The following is a 19,067-nucleotide window of genomic DNA, read 5'->3' on the forward strand; positions in this document are numbered from 1 at the left end:
CCATTTCTTGAACATTTCCTTTTTCTCCCTTAGCTTCTCCTGAAGATCTCTGTTCATCCAAATAGGCTGCTTGATCCCCTACATACCATGTTCCCATCTTGATGGTAGGCATGGCTAAATGAGAGCCAGTTTGGTGTAGTGGTTAGGAGTGCGGACTTGTAATCTGGCATGCCAGGTTCGATTCTGCGCTCCCCCACATGCAACCAGCTGGGTGACCTTGGGCTCGCCACGGCATTGATAAAACTGTTCTGACCGGGCAGTGATATCAGTGCTCTCTCAGCCTCACCCACCCCACAGGGTGTCTGTTGTGGGGGGAGGAATGGGAAGGCGACTGTAAGCCGCTTTGAGCCTCCTTCGGGTAGGGAAAAGCGGCATATAAGAACCAACTCTTCTTCTTCTTCTTCTTCTTCTAAATAGGGTGTAGGGGAAAGAATACTGGGTTTTTATTTCTGTTGAAATGCTAGACTAACACGGGGTCTTAACTAAATTTATGTCACCTTCAATTTCTCATCTGAAAAACAGAAGCAATCATGAACTTGCCTCTTAACAAAGTTAAGAGAAATAGAGAGGGGAAGAAATTTCAAAGGAAAGTGGAAGAAGGACTGAGGAGTTCCTGGATTCAAATTCCCATTCTACCACAAAGTTCATCTTGTGGCCACGGATTAATTCCCACTCTTCCTTACATTGATCTACCTCACTGACTTGCCATGAGGTTAAGTTACTACTGCCCCATCTATATTCCCCTCGGAAAATGTGTAGGACACAAATCAGACACTGTATCAAAGAATATCCTGAGACAAAACAGTGGCAAGATGCCATTGGATGCACCCAGAGGAACACTGAAAACATTAAAAGCCAGTTATCCACAGCCAATGCACAATTTATAACACAACAAGGATAGTTCCAATGTCTGTTACAGTTTCTGACCATGTAAACCCCTTCTTTTCTTCAGCACACTCACCCTTGTGCTAAATTCTCTGGTGTGGTGTGATGTCTGTGTGAAAGGAAGAGATTTAAATCCAACTCTAGGCTGAAGGAAGATGGCAACGTTTTAAGCACTGAATAGCATGCTTTAATTATAAACATTTTTCGCTAACCAGTCTGGTACCTAGCCAATCTGCTTCTGAGGAACCACTAGTTTTGAAGTCTTCCTTCCAGTCAGCTGCCATATAAGCTGAGCCAATTATCTTAGCCTTTTGACTTAGATGTGCCTGACCTAACCTGAATGTAGTTTCAGTGCTTCTTTTGAAATATCAGACTCCAGCACATATGCATTCACTCCCATCTTCATTTGGCAATGGCTCTGAAAACGAGCCTCTGATCTCGCCAACATCAAAAGCCTGGCTTGCGAGATAAGGTAATATTTGAAGTTGGCTCAGCAGTATTCCCCTGTGTCCAAAGTAAATCCATAAATAAGATATAACCAAATAATAAAATCAATCAGGAAACAGAAATGTAAATTTGCCCAATGCTTTTGTGGCCAACACCAAAAAGAGATTAGACAAAAGAAATTTATTGGGATTAAACATAAATTCGGGGGGGGGGGGGAACCGTCCACTAGTTTTCCAAGCACACGACAAGACACAACTGAAGACACGCATGATTTTGAAGCACATTTGAGACAGACGCTGCCCTGTACCTAGTGCCATTCTGGACTTTCAGAGCTGCACCATTTACATTCACACGCTGCAGAAAAGGACCACAATACCAATGGCTCCTGCATCAAAGTTGGCACCAGCTGATTCTGTACAAAAACAATGCCTTTTTCTTGTCTCCCTTCTACACACCCACAGTTGGGAAGGAAATTCAAACACAAAAACACAAAAACAACTTTGACACACATGCTGGTGTCATTGCGATGGACAACAGCTGTTCAAGTGTATCAGTATGCATGGGTTTAAGAGTGTGCGGGATTTAGCTATATAGCTCCAAAAGGAGGAGAGGGTCTGTGTCTGTCTCTCACTCACACACACGCACTCACACTCTCTTCTGGTCCTAAATAGTCTTTAGGTTTGCTCCCTTCTAAACTGCAGGGAAATGCAAACATCTCAAAGGCTTCAAGAGGAGGGAGGGATGGGGAGCTCAAGATTCATTTAAAGCAGGAAACGGTTAAATTTCTGCGTTTTCCTAGGGTTGCTCGCTGAAGACATAACACTGTTGCGGCCCTATTAAAACCCTTGTCTCTCTTCCCACCCCCACCCCCACCCCTCCCCATATCTTGAAGCTCCCAGCAGTTTAATCAGGCAAGTTTCCCCCTGCTTCTCACAGCCTGTACCACCTATTGTTTTGGCAGGAAAAAACAGCCAGGCTCCTTTCATGCACGGCTTTATGGGGAGCTCCTATTCACTTGTTCAAGTAAATTTCAAAGCAGCCTGCCACCCTCTTATCCCCTCTAAGCTCCCCTAGACTAACAATAGGCTGAAAGCGATTCAGTTAAGCCTTTCATCCACCATGCACTTTATTTTTCACTCAGTGCTCTCATCTATATAAGACCCTACAATTGGCATTGCTGGAAGAGAGGGTATAATCCCAGCTCCACAAGTCCCAAGTGACCCAACATTGGTCCAGAAATGACTAACCCAATGAATGCTCTGTTGACACATGATCATATACAAACCACAACCAGCAATGAGGAATAAAACAGTGATGCAGCTCTTTTCAGGTCAATATCGTTCAATAAGAAGGCAGCCGGAGGGTGGGAGGGGGGGGGGAAGTACAGATAGGATTTGCTTTTTCTACATGGCCAACTTTTTAAAAATCCATCAAAAAAGAAGAAAGGGATCATGGAAAGTTTACATCCAGAGACTTCAGGATGTATTATTCAGTGATGATCATTCAGAATACTAGACCCTTGCCCCTCAAAAATACTGCAGCAATACAATTCAAATAAAAATTGAAGTACAATTATCTAAAAGCAGAACTAAATGTGGAGAAGGCCCTAAGTTTTCCCCAAAAACCTGCTGTATAAGGGGAGAATCTCTTCCAGAGTTCTTCATTCCCAAATAACCTCAATTTTCTATCACCAAGGAAAGTAGAAGCGAACTGGACAGAAATACAGGAACTGAGGAGGGGGAGACAGAAGGGAAAAGTGGTGCAGGCCATTTGCAAGAGATTGCCCAGAAGTCTGTCTAGGGCTGGTTAAGAATTCTTTATTCCCACATACTCAAAAGATCAAGATTGTTTGATAAGATCCTTCTGCCCCACCATTCTTCCAGAGAGCCACACAATATTTGTAATCCTATTCTACAGATTTCTCCTTGTAAAAGAAACCCAGCTAAATCTGACCTGAGAGGCTGCTAGTTCTTCAGGTTATCAATAGGTAAATTTACCAGTCTCCTTAAAAACACTTCCTAAAGGAAGCAATCTCTTTTTTATGACTGTTAATGAGATGAGATAATAACCTAGTCTCAAAAAACAAACGCTAGGGCAAGATTGAGATGGTAGATATAGGGATGAGATTGTCAATACATTCCATGGATCACAGGCTAGATTTCTAGTCTCACTGGGGAAACAGGATTCACTCTCAAATAAAGTCATGGAAATGGGGGAAGCCAAACCTACCATTAAGCAAACAGTAAAACCCTGCTGTGATCCAGACCATTCAATATGATTGTTAAAAGTCTATCAGGAGTGTGACCAGATTCCAACATTTTAATTGGCCTCTAATTAAACCCAAGGGAGCCAAAGGTTATTTTAAAATATATGTGTATAACAACATATTTCTCTCAAGTTCATCTCAGGGGATACTTACACACTGCTGTCTGTCATTGACATGGAATCATCAGTCAAAGCATCACTAGATATTTCGCTATCGTTTGCACTAGTGGTTGGAGCAAAGACATAGCCAGAGTTGACATGGTAAGGGTTAACAGGATCATTCCTCTTGAAAGACCTACGGACACAGAAAAAGTGGGAACCTGGTTACTCTCTGCAGTCAGGGAAGAGTCACAATGGAAAGACCAAAAAGTAATGAGATGAGGACAAAGCACACAAAACAAACTTCCCCAATTCTAGAAACTTTCCATCGCAATTACTCTGGAACTCTCTTGGAGGCAGAAGTGTCTAGGATCAAGCTTTCTGCACACTGCTTGTTGCAAAGAATTTCAAGTGCAGTTCTAACTGTGCACTCTCATGTTAATACTGTGAAGAAACCAATAATTGCACCACTTAAGATGATTGACCCACAGTACTGAGCTCTTTGCAGCTGCATCTTGGAAAGACCCACATGGAGAGCAAGCTTGAGGGCAGTTCAGTATGCAGTGGGACCATAGATCCTGCATGGATATTCCCCACCAGGGGTCAAAATAAGCCTTTGAAAGGTTAAGGCTTTGGAAATGGGGAGAAGGAGAGGTATATTGTATTTGTTCACAAGCTTACCCTCCCGCCTGGGTCTCAAAGATTAATACAGGTTTCTATGTGGCAGCGAGAAAGCTATCATGCAATGCAACTCCAATATCAACATCTTTTTGAATGTTCACATAGGAACTTACTGAGAACAGTTGCCATTTAAACCAAAACAAGCCAACTACTTTGAAAGACTAGGACATTTTAGAAGAACTTTAATTAGGGTATAAATGCCATTAACGCTTTGCATCACAGGTCACATCTAGCTGTTTCTGCATGGTAGAATAGTACATGCCTGAAACACACCATGACAGGTTTACATGTTCAGATCTCAAAGGGATAAAAACCCTGAGATTTCCTTACCAACTTGCTCCATTACTTAACTTTCCAAATTAAATTAGTATCTTTTCCTTTCAGTTTAAAGTTCGGCTTCCCATTTAAGCCTTTATATGTGCATATGCTTGTTCTTCTGTAGCAGGAGCAGTCAAACTGCAGCCCACCAGATGTCCATGGACTACAATTCCCATGAGCCCCTGCCAGCATTTGCTGGCAGGGGCTCATGGGAATTGTAGTCCATGGGCATCTGGAGGGCCACAGTTTGACTACCCCTGTTCTACAGGAAAATGGGAAAAAATAAACAACTAGCTGAAAAATGAGCTGGGGATACCCAAGATTCAAATCTCAGTCATGAATGCAACCAGTGTCCTTAGGCCTTACAGGTACCTTGCAAGGACTAGGGTTAACCCAATCCCTCGCCTTAAATATTAAAAACTCATCATATTTTAGTGTGATGTTCAGGTTTGGATTAAGGGGTTCTAAGCTAGCCATGACCTGGATGGCCCCAGCTAGGCCAATCTTGTCAGATCTCTGGAGCTAAGCAGGATAAGCTATGGTTAGTATTTGGATGAGAAACCACCAAGGAAGTAGAGAGGAGGGCAATGGCAAACCACCTCTGTTGATTTCTTGCCTTGAAAATCCTATGAGGTTGGCTATGACTTGATGGTACATCAAAGTGAGAGAAGAAACCAACTCCCTTGGAGAGTCTACCACATCTCAAAAAATGACTGCGCTTGAAAGCTCACACTGCTATTGGACTCAAATTTTGTTAACAGACATGTTAAAGATTGTTGCAAAACAAACAAAACTGTAACCCAATATGTCCATTGGTGCCTTCGGGATAAATCTTCTCTAGACCAATTCAGAAGCAAGAACATTGCAAAATAAACTTTCAGATTTGTATTTCCACTAACGACCCTTGTCACCTATTTCTCCTTTGCTTATGTGACTCCACTATGGCCGCAAAAACAGGGGGAGATGCAAGATTAGACCTCTATAGTCTCTATTCAGTAACTACACTCCAAGCCCAAGACATGATTCAGTGCACCAGTGTCTACAGGACTGTGACAACTGCTTACTGCTGAAAACATTAAAAGCTCTCACACAGCATCATTTTTCAATGCACACACATAATATGCACAGAACACAAGCTATGGCAGCCAGATGCTCCTCATCAGGAGGACGCATCTTGTTTTCAAACACATATCCATCTCCTGTCCCCAACAATTGACAGGGCAGACACCCCAGAGTCAGGCCACATCCCTAATTTTAAACAAATGTGGAATTGGCAACCCTGACCAAACAAGACCATGGCATTCAGTTTTAACTGAGACACGGAGGTAAAATTAAAGAGTCACTTCCAAGCAACTTGGGAGGCATGGGAAAGGGTTGGGTGGCATCATCTTTTACTAAGGTTTTTTTTTTGTTGTTGTTGTTTAAGGACAAACCATTAAAGAGAGGCTTGAAAAAAACCAAGCCAGTTGGAGGAGGTAAAGCTTGATTTAAATGAGCAGTTTGACTGGCTTTATGAAAAGCAGCCCTTCCTCTTCCACCAGTCTTCTAGTCTCTTTGTCTCTGTTTGCCCTGGTTACCCACTTTCGACCTCCTCAGTAGTCTTTCCTCGGCTTTCTCTCAAACAAGTCCTCCCGCCCTCCCCTTACTCCCCTGCTGTGTTGCATTCCTTCATTTCATGGGCGAGGGGGGGGGACATCAGTCTTTGCAAAGGCTTAAGCAAAGAAAGGGGATGAGAGATGGAAGGAGAGACACAGAGACAGACAGCTCTTCAAGTTATGACTGCAAACAGCATGACTGAAGTTCTAGGCCTCCATCTCAAACTGACCTTTGCAGGAGGCCATGCTGCAAAAGAATCAGGCATTTAAGCACAGCTGGGATCACATCTTTTCCAAAGCACACAAAGATATTTCAGTAGCAAGATCAAGACACCTGAAGGGGGGGCTGGAGATAGCAAAGAGTAAGGGAAGAAAGAACTCAGATCTAAAGGAAAGCTCAGCCCCACATGTTTCCAATTGAAAGCATAGTTACACTACCTGGAAAGAAAGGGGGGGGGAATCTAAATTTTGTACCTGAGCTAAGGATTCTGACCCTCCTGAGGAGGCATGCATGTTTGTAAAGTCCCAATGACATTCTTTAGGGCACTGCTAGTGATGGGGGTGTGGGCAAAGGGAAGACTGAAGTCTTTACTTTTTATTGCTCTCCTTGAAACTGTTTCATGTCCTGCTTTAACAAAACCCAGGCCCATTAGGCTTATTGTTATAAAGTATCTGGTTTCAAGATGCTCACCATCTGTACAGAACCAGCCCTGCTCATTAAGTGGCTCCGACAAGCCTTCCTTTTAAAGAACATGCAAAGCTCCAGCCTCTCTCATACTAAGGCAGCCGTAACTGTTTTGTTGTGCTTACACTGCATCCCTACGGGAGGAGGAGGAGAAGTCCTTCAGTAGCTGTCCAGAGGCCATTTAGTATGTTCATTTCCTCAAGTTTCAAGTAAGACTTTTTGTTCAACCCAAGTTCAATGCATTTAAAACAAACCTCAGGATCAGTCCACATAAAAGCTCAAATCCAAGGTGTTAGAGAAAAATAACGTTTTCAGAACTTGGACCAAGTGCGTAGAGATAAACATTTGCCTAACAGATGGGGGAAGGGAAGAGAAAGCCCTAAGTTTGCCTTGTTAAGAGAGACCTGTATAGAAAACCTGCATATATGTTAAGTAAACCAATTAGGGATGTTTTCATAAAGTTACTTTTGACCACACTACAATTTAATTGTAGCCATATGCTATCAAGTTTGCTTTCAAGGACTTTAAATTCCTGTGCAATGCAGTGGTCTTTCATGCACATTTCTCATGCGCACACACTCAAAACATGTCCTCTGCCTCAATATGGTAAGTGTTTTCAGCTGTCAGATAATGGCTGTTCTCACAACAGCAAATGAAATTGCATTGCACTGAATCAGATCAATGGGTCATCAAGGCTTCTGCATGCCAAGCGGATGCTCTAGCACTGAGCCACCACCCCACCCCACCATGAAAAAGTGTCTTGTGCTTCTGAAGCTGTATAAAGTGGCCATGTTAGGTAACAGTCTGTATCACAAGAGGAGATGGAATAATCTGTTCAGGGTATCTTTTATAACAGCACAAGTAAAGGATCTGTTTCTAAACTTCTCCATCATGGAGTCTACATGGAGATTGTCTTACATGGGGGCGGGGAACAGACGCCAGCCAAGGGGAAAGGCATATTCATTCACCCACAGACTGAAAATAGTGAAGGAGAAGTTGAAAATGGCTTCTCAATTAGCGCCTTGGGGCAACATCATTATGAGATCTTGGACCACAAGTCACTGCTACCAATGTATATAGTGCTTCTAACTCTTAAAGGACTTAACAGTTGTTACTGAGATCATACCTACTCCCTCCTTGGGAGACATTATTCCCATTTTCTAGCTGAGGAACTGAGATTGGGATATACTGAGTTGTCTCATGACTACACAATAGAATTCTCTGCATGTGTAAGTCCAGCTCTTTTTGCCAGTAAATACAGTACATACAGAGAGGATCAAAACAACTCTTTGGAAAGCAGTGTGAGGTAAGCTACATATTTGCTTTATATGTAAGCATTGAATAGGATCATCATTAAAGATCACTTAATATTGCTGATCAAAAGAATGCACTGACTGGATGTCTGCAGACTCAAGTGAAGCTTCTTCAACCACTGAAAAGAGTATGGTTTCTTGAGTTCTACTTTAGAAACAACAAGTGGCCAAAACACTGAAGTCATGCTTTCAGGCAGGGAGCTGTAATAAAATTGGAAGTTCCACTGCTACCTCCTGCATCATGACAGGGTGGGGGGATAGAGTGGGAAGGAAAAACTGCTTAAATCCTTCAGGACAGTGGGATATAGTTGTCAGTCATGCAACTGGTGGAGGTCACAATATTTGAGGCCCACTGGGAAAAAGTACTTGGTTAGGGCTACAAAATACATAAACTTGCCTTTGCTTAAGAAAAATTACTAAGATCCTTTACTGAAGCATAGCCCACAACAGAAATGAAACCAATTGTATTGTGAAACCAAATGATATCCTTCACACAGGTAACCACTGGAAGAAGTTCTTCAAGATGTCCAGAGCCCCTCCAGACTTGTACTGGTGTGAGCGAGAGCCAAATCAAAACCAGCTGTTTCCCCAACTCCACTGCTGGAAGAGAGCAAAATCACTGCTTCTCCTCTGAAGGGCATACAAGAAACAAATCAGATGCAATACAAGAACCCTCCTCTTAGAGGCAGGCCCTCATTGAAACAAGCTGAAAATAGCAGAGATGCCTGAAGCACTCTGATGTCCATTAATCACAGAAACACTCACAGAAATTCCTGTAAACCAGATGTCAAACACTTACCAGATTGAGAAACTCCTAAAGCAAGACAGAATATACACAACAGAGAGGGACAGCAGGTTCTCCATTGTGGGGAAATGAGGTGGGGGAGAAAGAATAATCAGCAGATTGTGCTCTGATGAGTATGATGTTGGGTATTTTATGAAGCACCCCTCTTGATCACTTTTGTCAGCCTATACAAGAAAAGCACACTGATGCACAGAATCATGTTTTCAAAGAACCTGAATTGGGAACACACACATACACAACAACTGCCCCTGCCACTACCCTATGCCTGAAACGTAAGGGCTGGGAAACGAAGCAATTACAGAATGCTCCCTGAAAAAAATGTACACTTTTCATACTGTTTTCTTAAGTAACACAGGTTTCTACAACATGCAGTCTCCTGCTCCCTCACTGCATAATTGTTTCCCATTTTCTACATGTAATCCACATTATTTCAACACTGACTGGGGATGAAGTTGGCAAACTAGTATTTCATTACTCATCTGCATGCCTAGATGGTGCTCTTCCCAGTCCCTCTTAATGTGGTTCAAAGTAGTAACAATTAACACATGTCTTAAAGAACAAGAGTCACTTTGAAGTTTGGGTTTTTTTTGATGTCTAAAAGAGCTTCAAGAACTGGTGGGTTCTATAAACCACAATGTACCTCTTTTCTTTAACAGGAAGAAACACAGCCTTTCCTCCAAACCAGAAATAAAATTCCAGTGGGGTTTTTCATTTGTTTGTTTTTAAGGCTCATAAGATGTTTCTTTGCCAGTTCTACTCATGATGTACATACATATCTACTTTGTAAGCCTCAGGTGTGACCAGACTCAAAGCCATTCCAAAACCCGGTATCTTACCTGAACCCATTCTCCACAGTTTCTGTAGCTCGGATGCTTGCTGTTGCCCTCAGCATCTTACTGGACAGCCCAATGACAGACGGCAAAAGTTTGTCTTTAAAATCCGCACAGCTCCACTCCTCCTCTTCATTCAGTGTAGGCAGATAGCCACAGTCCACTTGTAAGCTCCCCAGTCCATTGCTGTTAACATAAGCAGGATTTTCTCCCCCGCTCCTTACATATTCGAGGTACACATCAGAAGTTAAGAACATCTGGTAAGCATTTTCCTCCATCACAGTCTGAATCTCCGTCTGTGCCTGATCAAACATTATAGAATCTATCTGCTGCTTCTTGATAGTATCCCTTATGTAGGTCTTTGTGGCAGGCTTGAGTTGTTTGGAGACAATGCTGTTGTTCTCAATGTACCTTTTGTATATAGCTTTGGCCACTCTCAAAGTTTTGGTATCGTTAAGGTCCATCTGCCTGAAGCCATTGCAGGCAAACCAGAAGTCTAAGGTATCCACACATTTCTCCCTTTCCAGGAAGGTCCGAAATAGATAGGCACCATCTTGATCTCCCAGTAAAGAATGTAAGGATTTGGTCCATCGTGCAAGAGGGGAGTCTGGAGATGCACTTCCTTCTGGCTCCCCAAGACCATCCTGATTCCTCCTTGGCGTGGAAGAAATTGACATGGCCTTGAAGGTTTGATTTTTCAGGGCAAACAAGCTGGCAGGCAGGTGGCATGATGTCTCTCCTTCTTCCCCTGGCACAGGGGGGCGAGGGGCATCCTCTCTGAAGCTGCTGCTGGGGTCTGGGAGGCGAGTCAGCAATGCCGCGCTGCTCATGGCTCCTGAAGTTCCTTCTGGCGAGGCCTTTTCTTTTCAAGTTCCTCAGTAATCTGCCTGCCTCTCGCTTTTCTTTCTCAAGTCAGCAGGGGATCCTCTGACTCTTCTCTCTTGGAAAAAAAAAGGGGGGGGGGAGTATTGATCTAATCAAAACCAGATCCACCCAACTTCAAAGACAAAAAAAATAAACAGGCTTTTCAACTCTTCCCATTGAAATAAAGAGGCAACCCCAAGCTATCTGCAGCGCTAATTGAAAGTATCAGATAGCTGTTTCAAAGGGAAAGCGTGAACTCTAGGCACACTTTTAACTTTGGTGTGGGGAGAGCAAAGGGGGTGGGGTGGGGAATTGGAAACATAAAAAGTGAACTCTTAATTATTGCATTGCCTATAAAAATCAAAACACGCAGAAGGAAAAATCCCTCTTGAAACTATCCCTCCTTCTAATGATAACATCTGAAAAGTCTCAGGAACAATGTTGAATCCCTTATGTTGCTAAAACCATTCTGCACCAAAAATTCCTTCCAATTTTTTTTTTTTTGCCTTCCTCCTTCCCTTTTGTAGATAACTCAAGGCAAAGAACAAAATGTGCTTTCCTCAGCATCTGGTTTTCATTCCCCCCCCCACACCCCTTCAACTCCTTAAACATTTAGATTATGATCACCAGAAACCCTTCGATGTACAAGGCTGGATGCTCCTTTGAAACAGTGTGTTGAGAAAGTGTGCAAGAGAAATCTTGACCACAGGGTTGGTCTGCCTCTTTACTGAACTCTCAACCTTCAAACAGATGTCATAGACTAGGTTAAGGGATACATTTTTTGTCAAAAGACACCCACACAGTAAAGCTATTGGAAGGGAGTGACTGGCATTCCCCCCCCCCCCCCGCTATTTTCACACTGTTAGGTCTTTCCTTAAGATGAACCAAGCAACATCTTCTGAGGAGGTTTTGTGGTTCTTCCCAATACCCTTCTCAAAGCTGCAGAGTGGAATATTAGCATTGTAAACCTTGGCCTTTTGATAAAAAACATCCATCCAATAAAAAAGGTAACTGACATGTGAAGAGTCCAAAACTAAACCAGAAGAGCCAGGCAGTTCCCAGTTTCCTTCACCCATCCTAACACCTTACATACCATCTCCAATAAAAACACACACATTAATCTCCTGAATCCCCTCTTTCCCCAAATCTTTCAAGAGCTGGGGTTTCAAAGGTTATTGGGGGTGGGGGGGGGGGTGGAAGAAAGTGCTCCTCCTTGCTTGTAGAGCACCTGAGGATTGGAGCAGACATTCCAAACTGGGTTTATAGCATCAGTCTCTACCCCCTCACCTTACAGAAGCCAGGCCAGAGGGTCTTTAAAAAGAAATCATCATCAATTTAATTAAAAAAAAAAAAACCACAGTCCATGAACCACCACGTTGTCAAAGTGTAATCCTGGGGGGGAGGGGGGTGTTGAGAAAGTATTAAAGGAAATACCTCCAGAAATGGCGACTGACAGTGGGGGTGGGGGTGGGGGTGGGGGTGGGGGTGGGGGTGGGGGTGGGGGTGGGGGGCGAGGAGAGATCTCAAGAACGAAGAGGAGGAATTGGGGGGGGGGGGTGTAGAAGAAGTCCTAAGCCAGTTGCTTTCTGCGGGTCTTGGGTAGCAACTGACCCTTAAGGAAGCATGCCATGCCTCTTCAGAGTTCACAGGCGGGTGCTGATCGAAGTGGGAAGGGTGCGTGGGGGTGGGGGGGGGAGAGAAAGACATCGCATCCTCACGACATCCTACGGACAAACAAAAATGCATCCCACATCTCTAACTCCCCGCCACTGCCACGCCGCCCTTACAAACCCAAAAACGTCTTTAAAAGAAAAAAAAGAAGAAGAAAGCCCTCCTTACTTTACCGGGGCGAGATGTTTGGGGGGGGGGTCTGTAAAGGACCCAACCCTGCCGCCAGATTGCCCCCTTCTCAAGACCTCGGCGTTGTTGTTGTGGCTCGAACTAGTATGTATAAATATATATTATTAATAATACAAACCGCGGCTCTATCTTCTTTCCAGCCTCCGCTCGCTCGTAATAACTAACACATAAATAGCTTTCCTCAACAACTTCAAAGCCCCAGCCGAGGGCACATCAAAGCAACCCGGGAACCGGGGAGGGGGGGGGGAGAGGAGGAGAGGTTGCGCTCGGATCAGAGACATTTCCCCCCCCCCTTTGCAACTTACCATCGATCCAGCAGCTTGGGTGGGTTTTTGTTGTTTTTTTTCGGGGGGGGGGCTCCACAAACTGGGCGCGCGGTACTTCCTTAAGCAGCCCCCCGATCCGATCCGCCTCCCTCAGAGCTTTCCTAGGGAAGGGACAAAAGTAATCCGCAGCGCCGCGCCGATTCCTCCACTTATATTTTCATCTTCCAACTCCACTCTGGCTTCGCCATGGCAGGCGATAGTAAAAAAAAAAAAAAAAAAAAAAAAGGAGGGGGGAGGGGGGAAGATTAAGACATTGCACGAAATCTATCAGTGAAGAGAGAGTTCAGGGTGATTCTCTCCTTTCCTTCGCTACCCCCTTCTTCTTGAACCAAAGAGGGGGGAAATCAAAAGACCTGGTCCCTCCCCCGCTTCTCCTGACCCCCCACCCGCCCCCCTTCTTTCAGCTCAGGTCCTGTTTCAAGCAGTCATTCCATGCACCAAATGTCCTCCGGGCTATTCCAACAAACACTGAGCTGTGGGTTTAACTGTGCACATCAAAGTGAACAACCGAGAGAACGGTCCTGTAAGGGAGATAAGAGCCTTTGCTGCAACACCTTCCCCCTTAAAAGCAAAATAAAAGGCACAGCTCTTACTATGGCGATCTTAGCCGAGACGCCTGTATAATCCACGGTCTGGAAAGCTAATTGTTTCTGTCCTCTCCCTTTAAAGAATTTTTTAAATATATATGTGTATGTGTGTGTGTGGTTTTTTATGCTGAAGCTTTAAGACTTAGTTGAGGTTTTTTTTTTTTTTTTTGGCCTCCTAAGTTGCTACTAAGTTTCCAGGACCTTATCAAAGGGAAACAATCTCTAGCCAACTCCCCCAGGCTTTGGAACGTCAGAAGTAAGTGATCCTGCCGCCCCAATCGTATTATCCCTGCAATTCTCTTAGTGCTGCAGGAGCCTTAAAGGGACAGGCAACACTGCCTCCTCCTTTCGACTCCCCTCCACGGCTATGCCAGCTGCACTCCCAATTTTTAACCCTTTCTTTGCTCAGTCAGCTCTCAACCCTTTCTTTGGAAGCGATTCTTCCTCTCCCCCCGCCCCTCCCTCCCCCCATGAGATAAAGATCAATTGCTGTTTGAACTCTCTTCCTTTTATTTTCTCATACAATACAAAGCTACTGCTGTATTGCTCTTTTGGAGGGAAAAAAATTGGTCAACTTTTGTAGTACAAGACTGTGAAATCATTTTGCGGTCTACCTCGCCCCCCCCCCCCGCGTGCCTTTTCTTCTTTAAAGTTTCAGTTTGAAGAAAATTGACCGTTTCCTTTTCTTTTTATTCTGCATTTTAACTAAACTATATCTGATTGTAATATAACCGGCACACCCACCAAAGTCTGTTCAAATCCCCCCCCCCCATATGTTAAATATTAAACAGACACGGAATGCCTTAGAAAATACTTTAGACAAAAGGTTCTAATTAGAGATTGGATCTGGCCTGCAGGTTTCGGGCCAATCCACCTCCCTTCCCCCATTCCAGTCAGACTTCATAAAGTCTGGATCTGTTGTCTTTTAGGATTATTTAATGGGCAGTCCCAAAACGGAGAAATCCAAAACCTCTGAACCTCAGGGAAGTTCTAATACCATAATGCATCTGAACTTGGTTGCTCCGGTATGTTTCCCCCCTTTGTTTTAATTTGTTTCTTTTTACACTCAAAACTCACTGCCCCCCCCCATCATCTATGTTCTTATTTCAGGGATTTAATTTTTAATTGCATTTGCAAAACAAGCAAGACTAATAAGCATGCATAAAACTGGGCAACTGGTGTCATCCCACCCCACTCAACAGCATAAAGATTCATTATAATATTATAATGAGAGTTTTTATCACGCAACACAAAGTTCCAGCACATTGTGCTAGGAGCTGTACAAATGTACAAGAAACTACAGGTCCTATTTTTCTCCTCCTGACTGGAAATACTCAGAAGAATATTCACTTCCAGTCTGCTGGTATGACTGTTTACTCAGAAGTCAGTGCCACTGAGTTCAAAGCGAATTCCTCCAGCAGGTGTCATTGGATTGTTGCCTTGAGAGGATGATACACACCTCTTGGAAGTAAAGCCTGCTGAACAAAGTGAGCATCACCTGCCCAATATTCATGAGCACTTTTACTATTGACTTATGGCGCTCTTCATAATGTATGAGGTATTCAAACCATTTTTTTTAGATCTTTTCGTTTACATCCTTCAATAAGAAACCAGATTTTTCAAAGGCGGAAACCTCTGCAGGAACAGAGCAGGGGAATGAGGAGCTTTCATGTTCCATTGCCCGTTCATTTGGAAGGACAGTTCGCCAAGTTCAAAGGAGCTTATTACAATGACTCCCCAAAAGTATGTTGCAAGCATGCCTTGAAAAATTCAACCACTGTGAAGGCAGCCATTACTTTGGCTGTCAGGTTGCCAACCTCCAGGTGGACTCCTGATATTACATGGAATTACAACCGATTTCCAGGTTATTCAGGTTCCCATGGAAAAAATGGCTGCTTTGACGGGTAGACTGTGGAATTATACCCTACTGAGGTTCTTCTGCTACCCAAACCCCATCCTTTCCATGGTGCACCCCCAAATACCAAGGAATTTCCCAACCCAGATCTGGCAACTCTATCTGTGCCCATATATTTGGAATATTATGACTTACCCTTGAGTAAATATGCAGAAGGTTGCAGATGGTTCCTATGCATGTTCACACAGAGTCTTGGGGAATGCACTTTGGCCCTAGATCCATACCAGTCTGGCTTCCATCCTGGCCACAGGATGGAGACTGTGCTGGTTGCCCTGATGGATGACATCTGACACAGTTGAACTGGGGCTGTTCAGACATCCTCATACTTTTAGACCTGTCAGCTGCATTTGATGTGGTCGACCACGAGTTGTTGGCCCACCACCTCACCGGGACCGGGATTGGGGGGACTGCGCTGAAATGGCTGGTCTTCTTTCTCCAGAACAGGATGCAGAGGATTGCAGTGGGGGAGGAGCTGTCACCCCTTTAGGCTGCAATGTGGAATACCACAGGGGGCGATACTCTCCCCTACACTTTTCAACATCTACATGAGCCCTCTAGCTCAGTTGGTCCAGGAATGACACCCAACTCTACTTTCTGATGGACAGCTGGCCAGACTCCCCCCCCCCTACATTTGCCAGTTGTTTGGAAGCAGTGGCTTGATGGCTCAGGCAGAGCCGTCTGAAAATCAACCCCTCTAAGACGGAGGTCCTGTGGCTGGATAGAAGTGGGCAGGATCAGGAAGCGTGCCTCCCCTGCCCGGACGGAGGTTTAACTGACACCTGAATCAGTTGCCAGGAATTTGGGGTTGATATATGATGCCTCCCTTTTGATGGAGGCTCAGATCATGAAAGTAACCCAAACAGTGTTTTTTCATCTGTGCCAAGCACAGCTATTAGTGCTATACTTGTCCTCAGGACACTTGGCCACAGCGGACACTTCCAGACTAGACTTCTGTAACTCGTTCTATATGGGCCTCCCCTTGTATTTGACCTAGAAACTGCATCTGGTATAAAATGCGGCTGCAAGGGTCCTCACTAGAACATCTTGAAGGCCCATATCCAGTTGGTGCTGCGGCAGCTACATTGGTTACCGGTCTGCTTCCAGATCAAGTGCAAGTTTTTGACCTTTAAGCCTATACACGGCCTGGGTCCTACCTATCTGAGGGACCACTTATCTGCTTATGCCCCCCGCAGGGCTCTTTGTTCTGCAGGTATGAGTTTGTTGTTTTGGGGGCACCGACACATTTAAAGGGCTTTAGAAGTGCTAGAGAATTTGATTATGCCACCATTGTTTGTTGTTTTATATAGGGGGTTTAATGGGGCTTTATACTGTAATTTTATCATTTTATCTGTAAACGGCTACGAGACGGTTTTTGCCGAGAGTAGCGGTATAGAAATCGAAATATAAATAAACAAGACCATTATGTCTCTCAAAAGTTTATACCATGAAACGCTTTCTGGCCTAATGCAGGTTTTCTCAACCAGGGTTTCTTGATGGCCCTAGAAAGGTTTTCTGAATGCATGGGAGTTAATTGTTTTTTGAAATTGTTAAACATTGATCAAGTTATATGACCATATATGGTCATATGGACCATATGTGGAAAGGGGTGGGCCCCTGGGGAGGCATATCCACAGCTTTTCTTCCCAATCATATTCTGCAGAATGAAGCCACTTCTGGCATTTCTTGGTCTGAAGAAAGTTTCAAGGGTTTCTCAATGGACTCAAACATAGCTGTTCCTGTGGAATTTGTTCCCTATGCAAGCTTAGTCTCACTGTGTTCAACAGTCTGCTCTCATACAGTTGCACACGTAAGCATACACCATACAGTGTTCACCACTGGGATGGTCCCCTGCCTTCACTGTTATTAGAGCAACTATTCAAATACAATATTTAAAGTGAATATAGTGAGAGGTCCACATGGACAAAATAACATTTAAAAATACACTTTCATTATAAGATCTGATGAAGAAAGTTCAACACGGATTTATACTGAAATAACAGTTGTCAGCCTCTAAGGTGCCGCTGGAATCCTATTGACATTATAGAGGAAATATCCCTTTTTGCAAGATTTTCCCCTCCCCTTTTTGATGATGGCTGAGTTTGGGCCTAGTCCTCAAGGAGATTTAAATCTATGTAATTCAACAAAAACTTGAAGTAGCATCACTTTATTTCCTAGAGATTACCGACTAAGAGGGGAGCAGTGAATCAGACTTAAAGTCATGAGCAGGGGTCGTCAAACTGTGGTCCTCCAGATGTCCATGGACTACAATTCCCATGAGCCCCCAGGGGCTCATGGGAATTGTAGTCCATGGACATCTGGAGGGCCGCAGTTTGACTACTCCTGCTCATGAGGGTGGGGAGACTGTAATGGTCAGGTCAGGGTTCAAAATGGAATAAAACCCTATCCTCCTGAGGTTCCGCCCTCCCACCCCCCCCCACCCCAATTCCACGGAGTTGGCAGCCCAGCTGTAGAGCCAAGCGATCCCTAAGCAACGTGACCTGTTGCAGTTCCTAGCTAGCCAGCCAGCCAAGCCGAGGTTAAATTTCAAAGCTGCAAGATCTGGAGGGAAGAGCGAAGGGAAAAAAAAGGGAAGGCGGGACTGCTGCATGAAGCGGGCTGCTCTTTCACCAGCTCGATCCTAAGCAAGCGAATTCGGAAAAGAAGCGACTGATTCCCGAGGAGCCTCGCGGGTCCCAGCCGCCTGGAGCGGCAACGGGAGGGGGGGGGCGTTCTCGCGGATGTCGCCTGCCAGTCAAGCGCCCCCCATCGCAGGCCAGGCGGCTCACAAGCCTCGGCAGCGCTGACGTCTGGTGGGCGGTCGCCGCGGCCGGCTCTTCGCCTCTCCGATTGGACAGTCCGAGGAAAGCGGCCGTGCATGCCTGAGAGCCACCCTATAGCCGGAGTGCACGGAGGAGTTACCCGCCCTCGCCTCTTATTAATGAGCTCCTCGCTCGGCAATGCGAGCTCGGCGTGGGCGGGCCGGCCGGCCGACCTTTGTCACCGAAAATAGGGAAGGGAAGGGTTGGCGGAACCTGACACGGTCGCTTTGACTTGAGCCGGAGGGAACCTCCAAGTTTAGGCCGAGCGCGAGGCTCAGCGCAGAGGCGCAACTCCCGGAGATGGACGGTGAGAAAGCAGGAAAGGAAATCTCACGTGTGGTTCAGGGGAACCAAGCCACAGTTGGTGGGCGTTAATAAACACTTTCAAAAGCACGCCCTATCTGGGGCGCTTATTTCTTATGGGGGACCCCTTTTCGGACCTCGGGGACGGACAGGGACTTGGGATCCGGCCATTGGTTTTTCCAGGGCTCGGCACGCAGTGGTTTGTTCTCATTATGCGCGGCAATAAGCTACACACGGGCCTGTGTTGCCAACCTCCACGTGGGGCCTGGAACTCTCCCAGAATTGCAACTGATTAAACTGAGGGGTTCAGTTCCCCTAGAGAAAGCAACTTTTGAGGATGGACTTTACAGTCTCCCCCACCCACTTTCCCCTGGATCTACCTACAAAGCTCCACGAATTTCCGAACCGGGAGCTGGCAATCTTACATAAGGCTGGCTGGCGCATTCTGCATCCTTCCCCCTCTAAGCACT

The 19,067-nt window shown here is 45.0% G+C and overlaps 2 protein-coding genes across 5 annotated transcripts in view; both read right to left on the minus strand.

Moving 5' to 3' along the window:
- AXIN2 (axin 2) overlaps positions 1-13,102 on the minus strand; it is a 50,568-nt gene extending 37,466 nt beyond the window's left edge. For 2 of the 4 annotated variants that reach the window (XR_013229510.1, XM_077328387.1), the window contains exons 1-3: positions 12,953-13,102; positions 9,930-10,863; positions 3,752-3,892 (exon numbers count right to left, since the gene is read on the minus strand). Coding sequence is in view for 3 of the 4 variants with exons in the window: in XM_077328387.1 (XP_077184502.1) it covers positions 3,752-3,892; positions 9,930-10,753 (965 nt within the window). In the remaining variant the exon portion in view is untranslated. Of the gene's footprint in view, positions 1-3,751; positions 3,893-9,929; positions 10,864-12,626; positions 12,650-12,765; positions 12,827-12,952 lie in introns of those variants that run through there. The other 2 variants (XM_077328388.1, XM_077328389.1) reach the window with 2 other exon arrangements.
- CEP112 (centrosomal protein 112) overlaps positions 13,011-19,067 on the minus strand; it is a 336,652-nt gene continuing 330,595 nt past the window's right edge. The window contains exon 28 of the mRNA XM_077328382.1: positions 13,011-13,148. The gene's annotated coding sequence lies outside the window, so the exon portion shown is untranslated. The remainder of the gene's footprint in view (positions 13,149-19,067) is intronic.

The sequence above is a fragment of the Paroedura picta genome, chromosome 3 (genome assembly GCF_049243985.1).
Source record: "Paroedura picta isolate Pp20150507F chromosome 3, Ppicta_v3.0, whole genome shotgun sequence".
Taxonomy (NCBI): Eukaryota; Metazoa; Chordata; class Lepidosauria; order Squamata; family Gekkonidae; genus Paroedura; species Paroedura picta.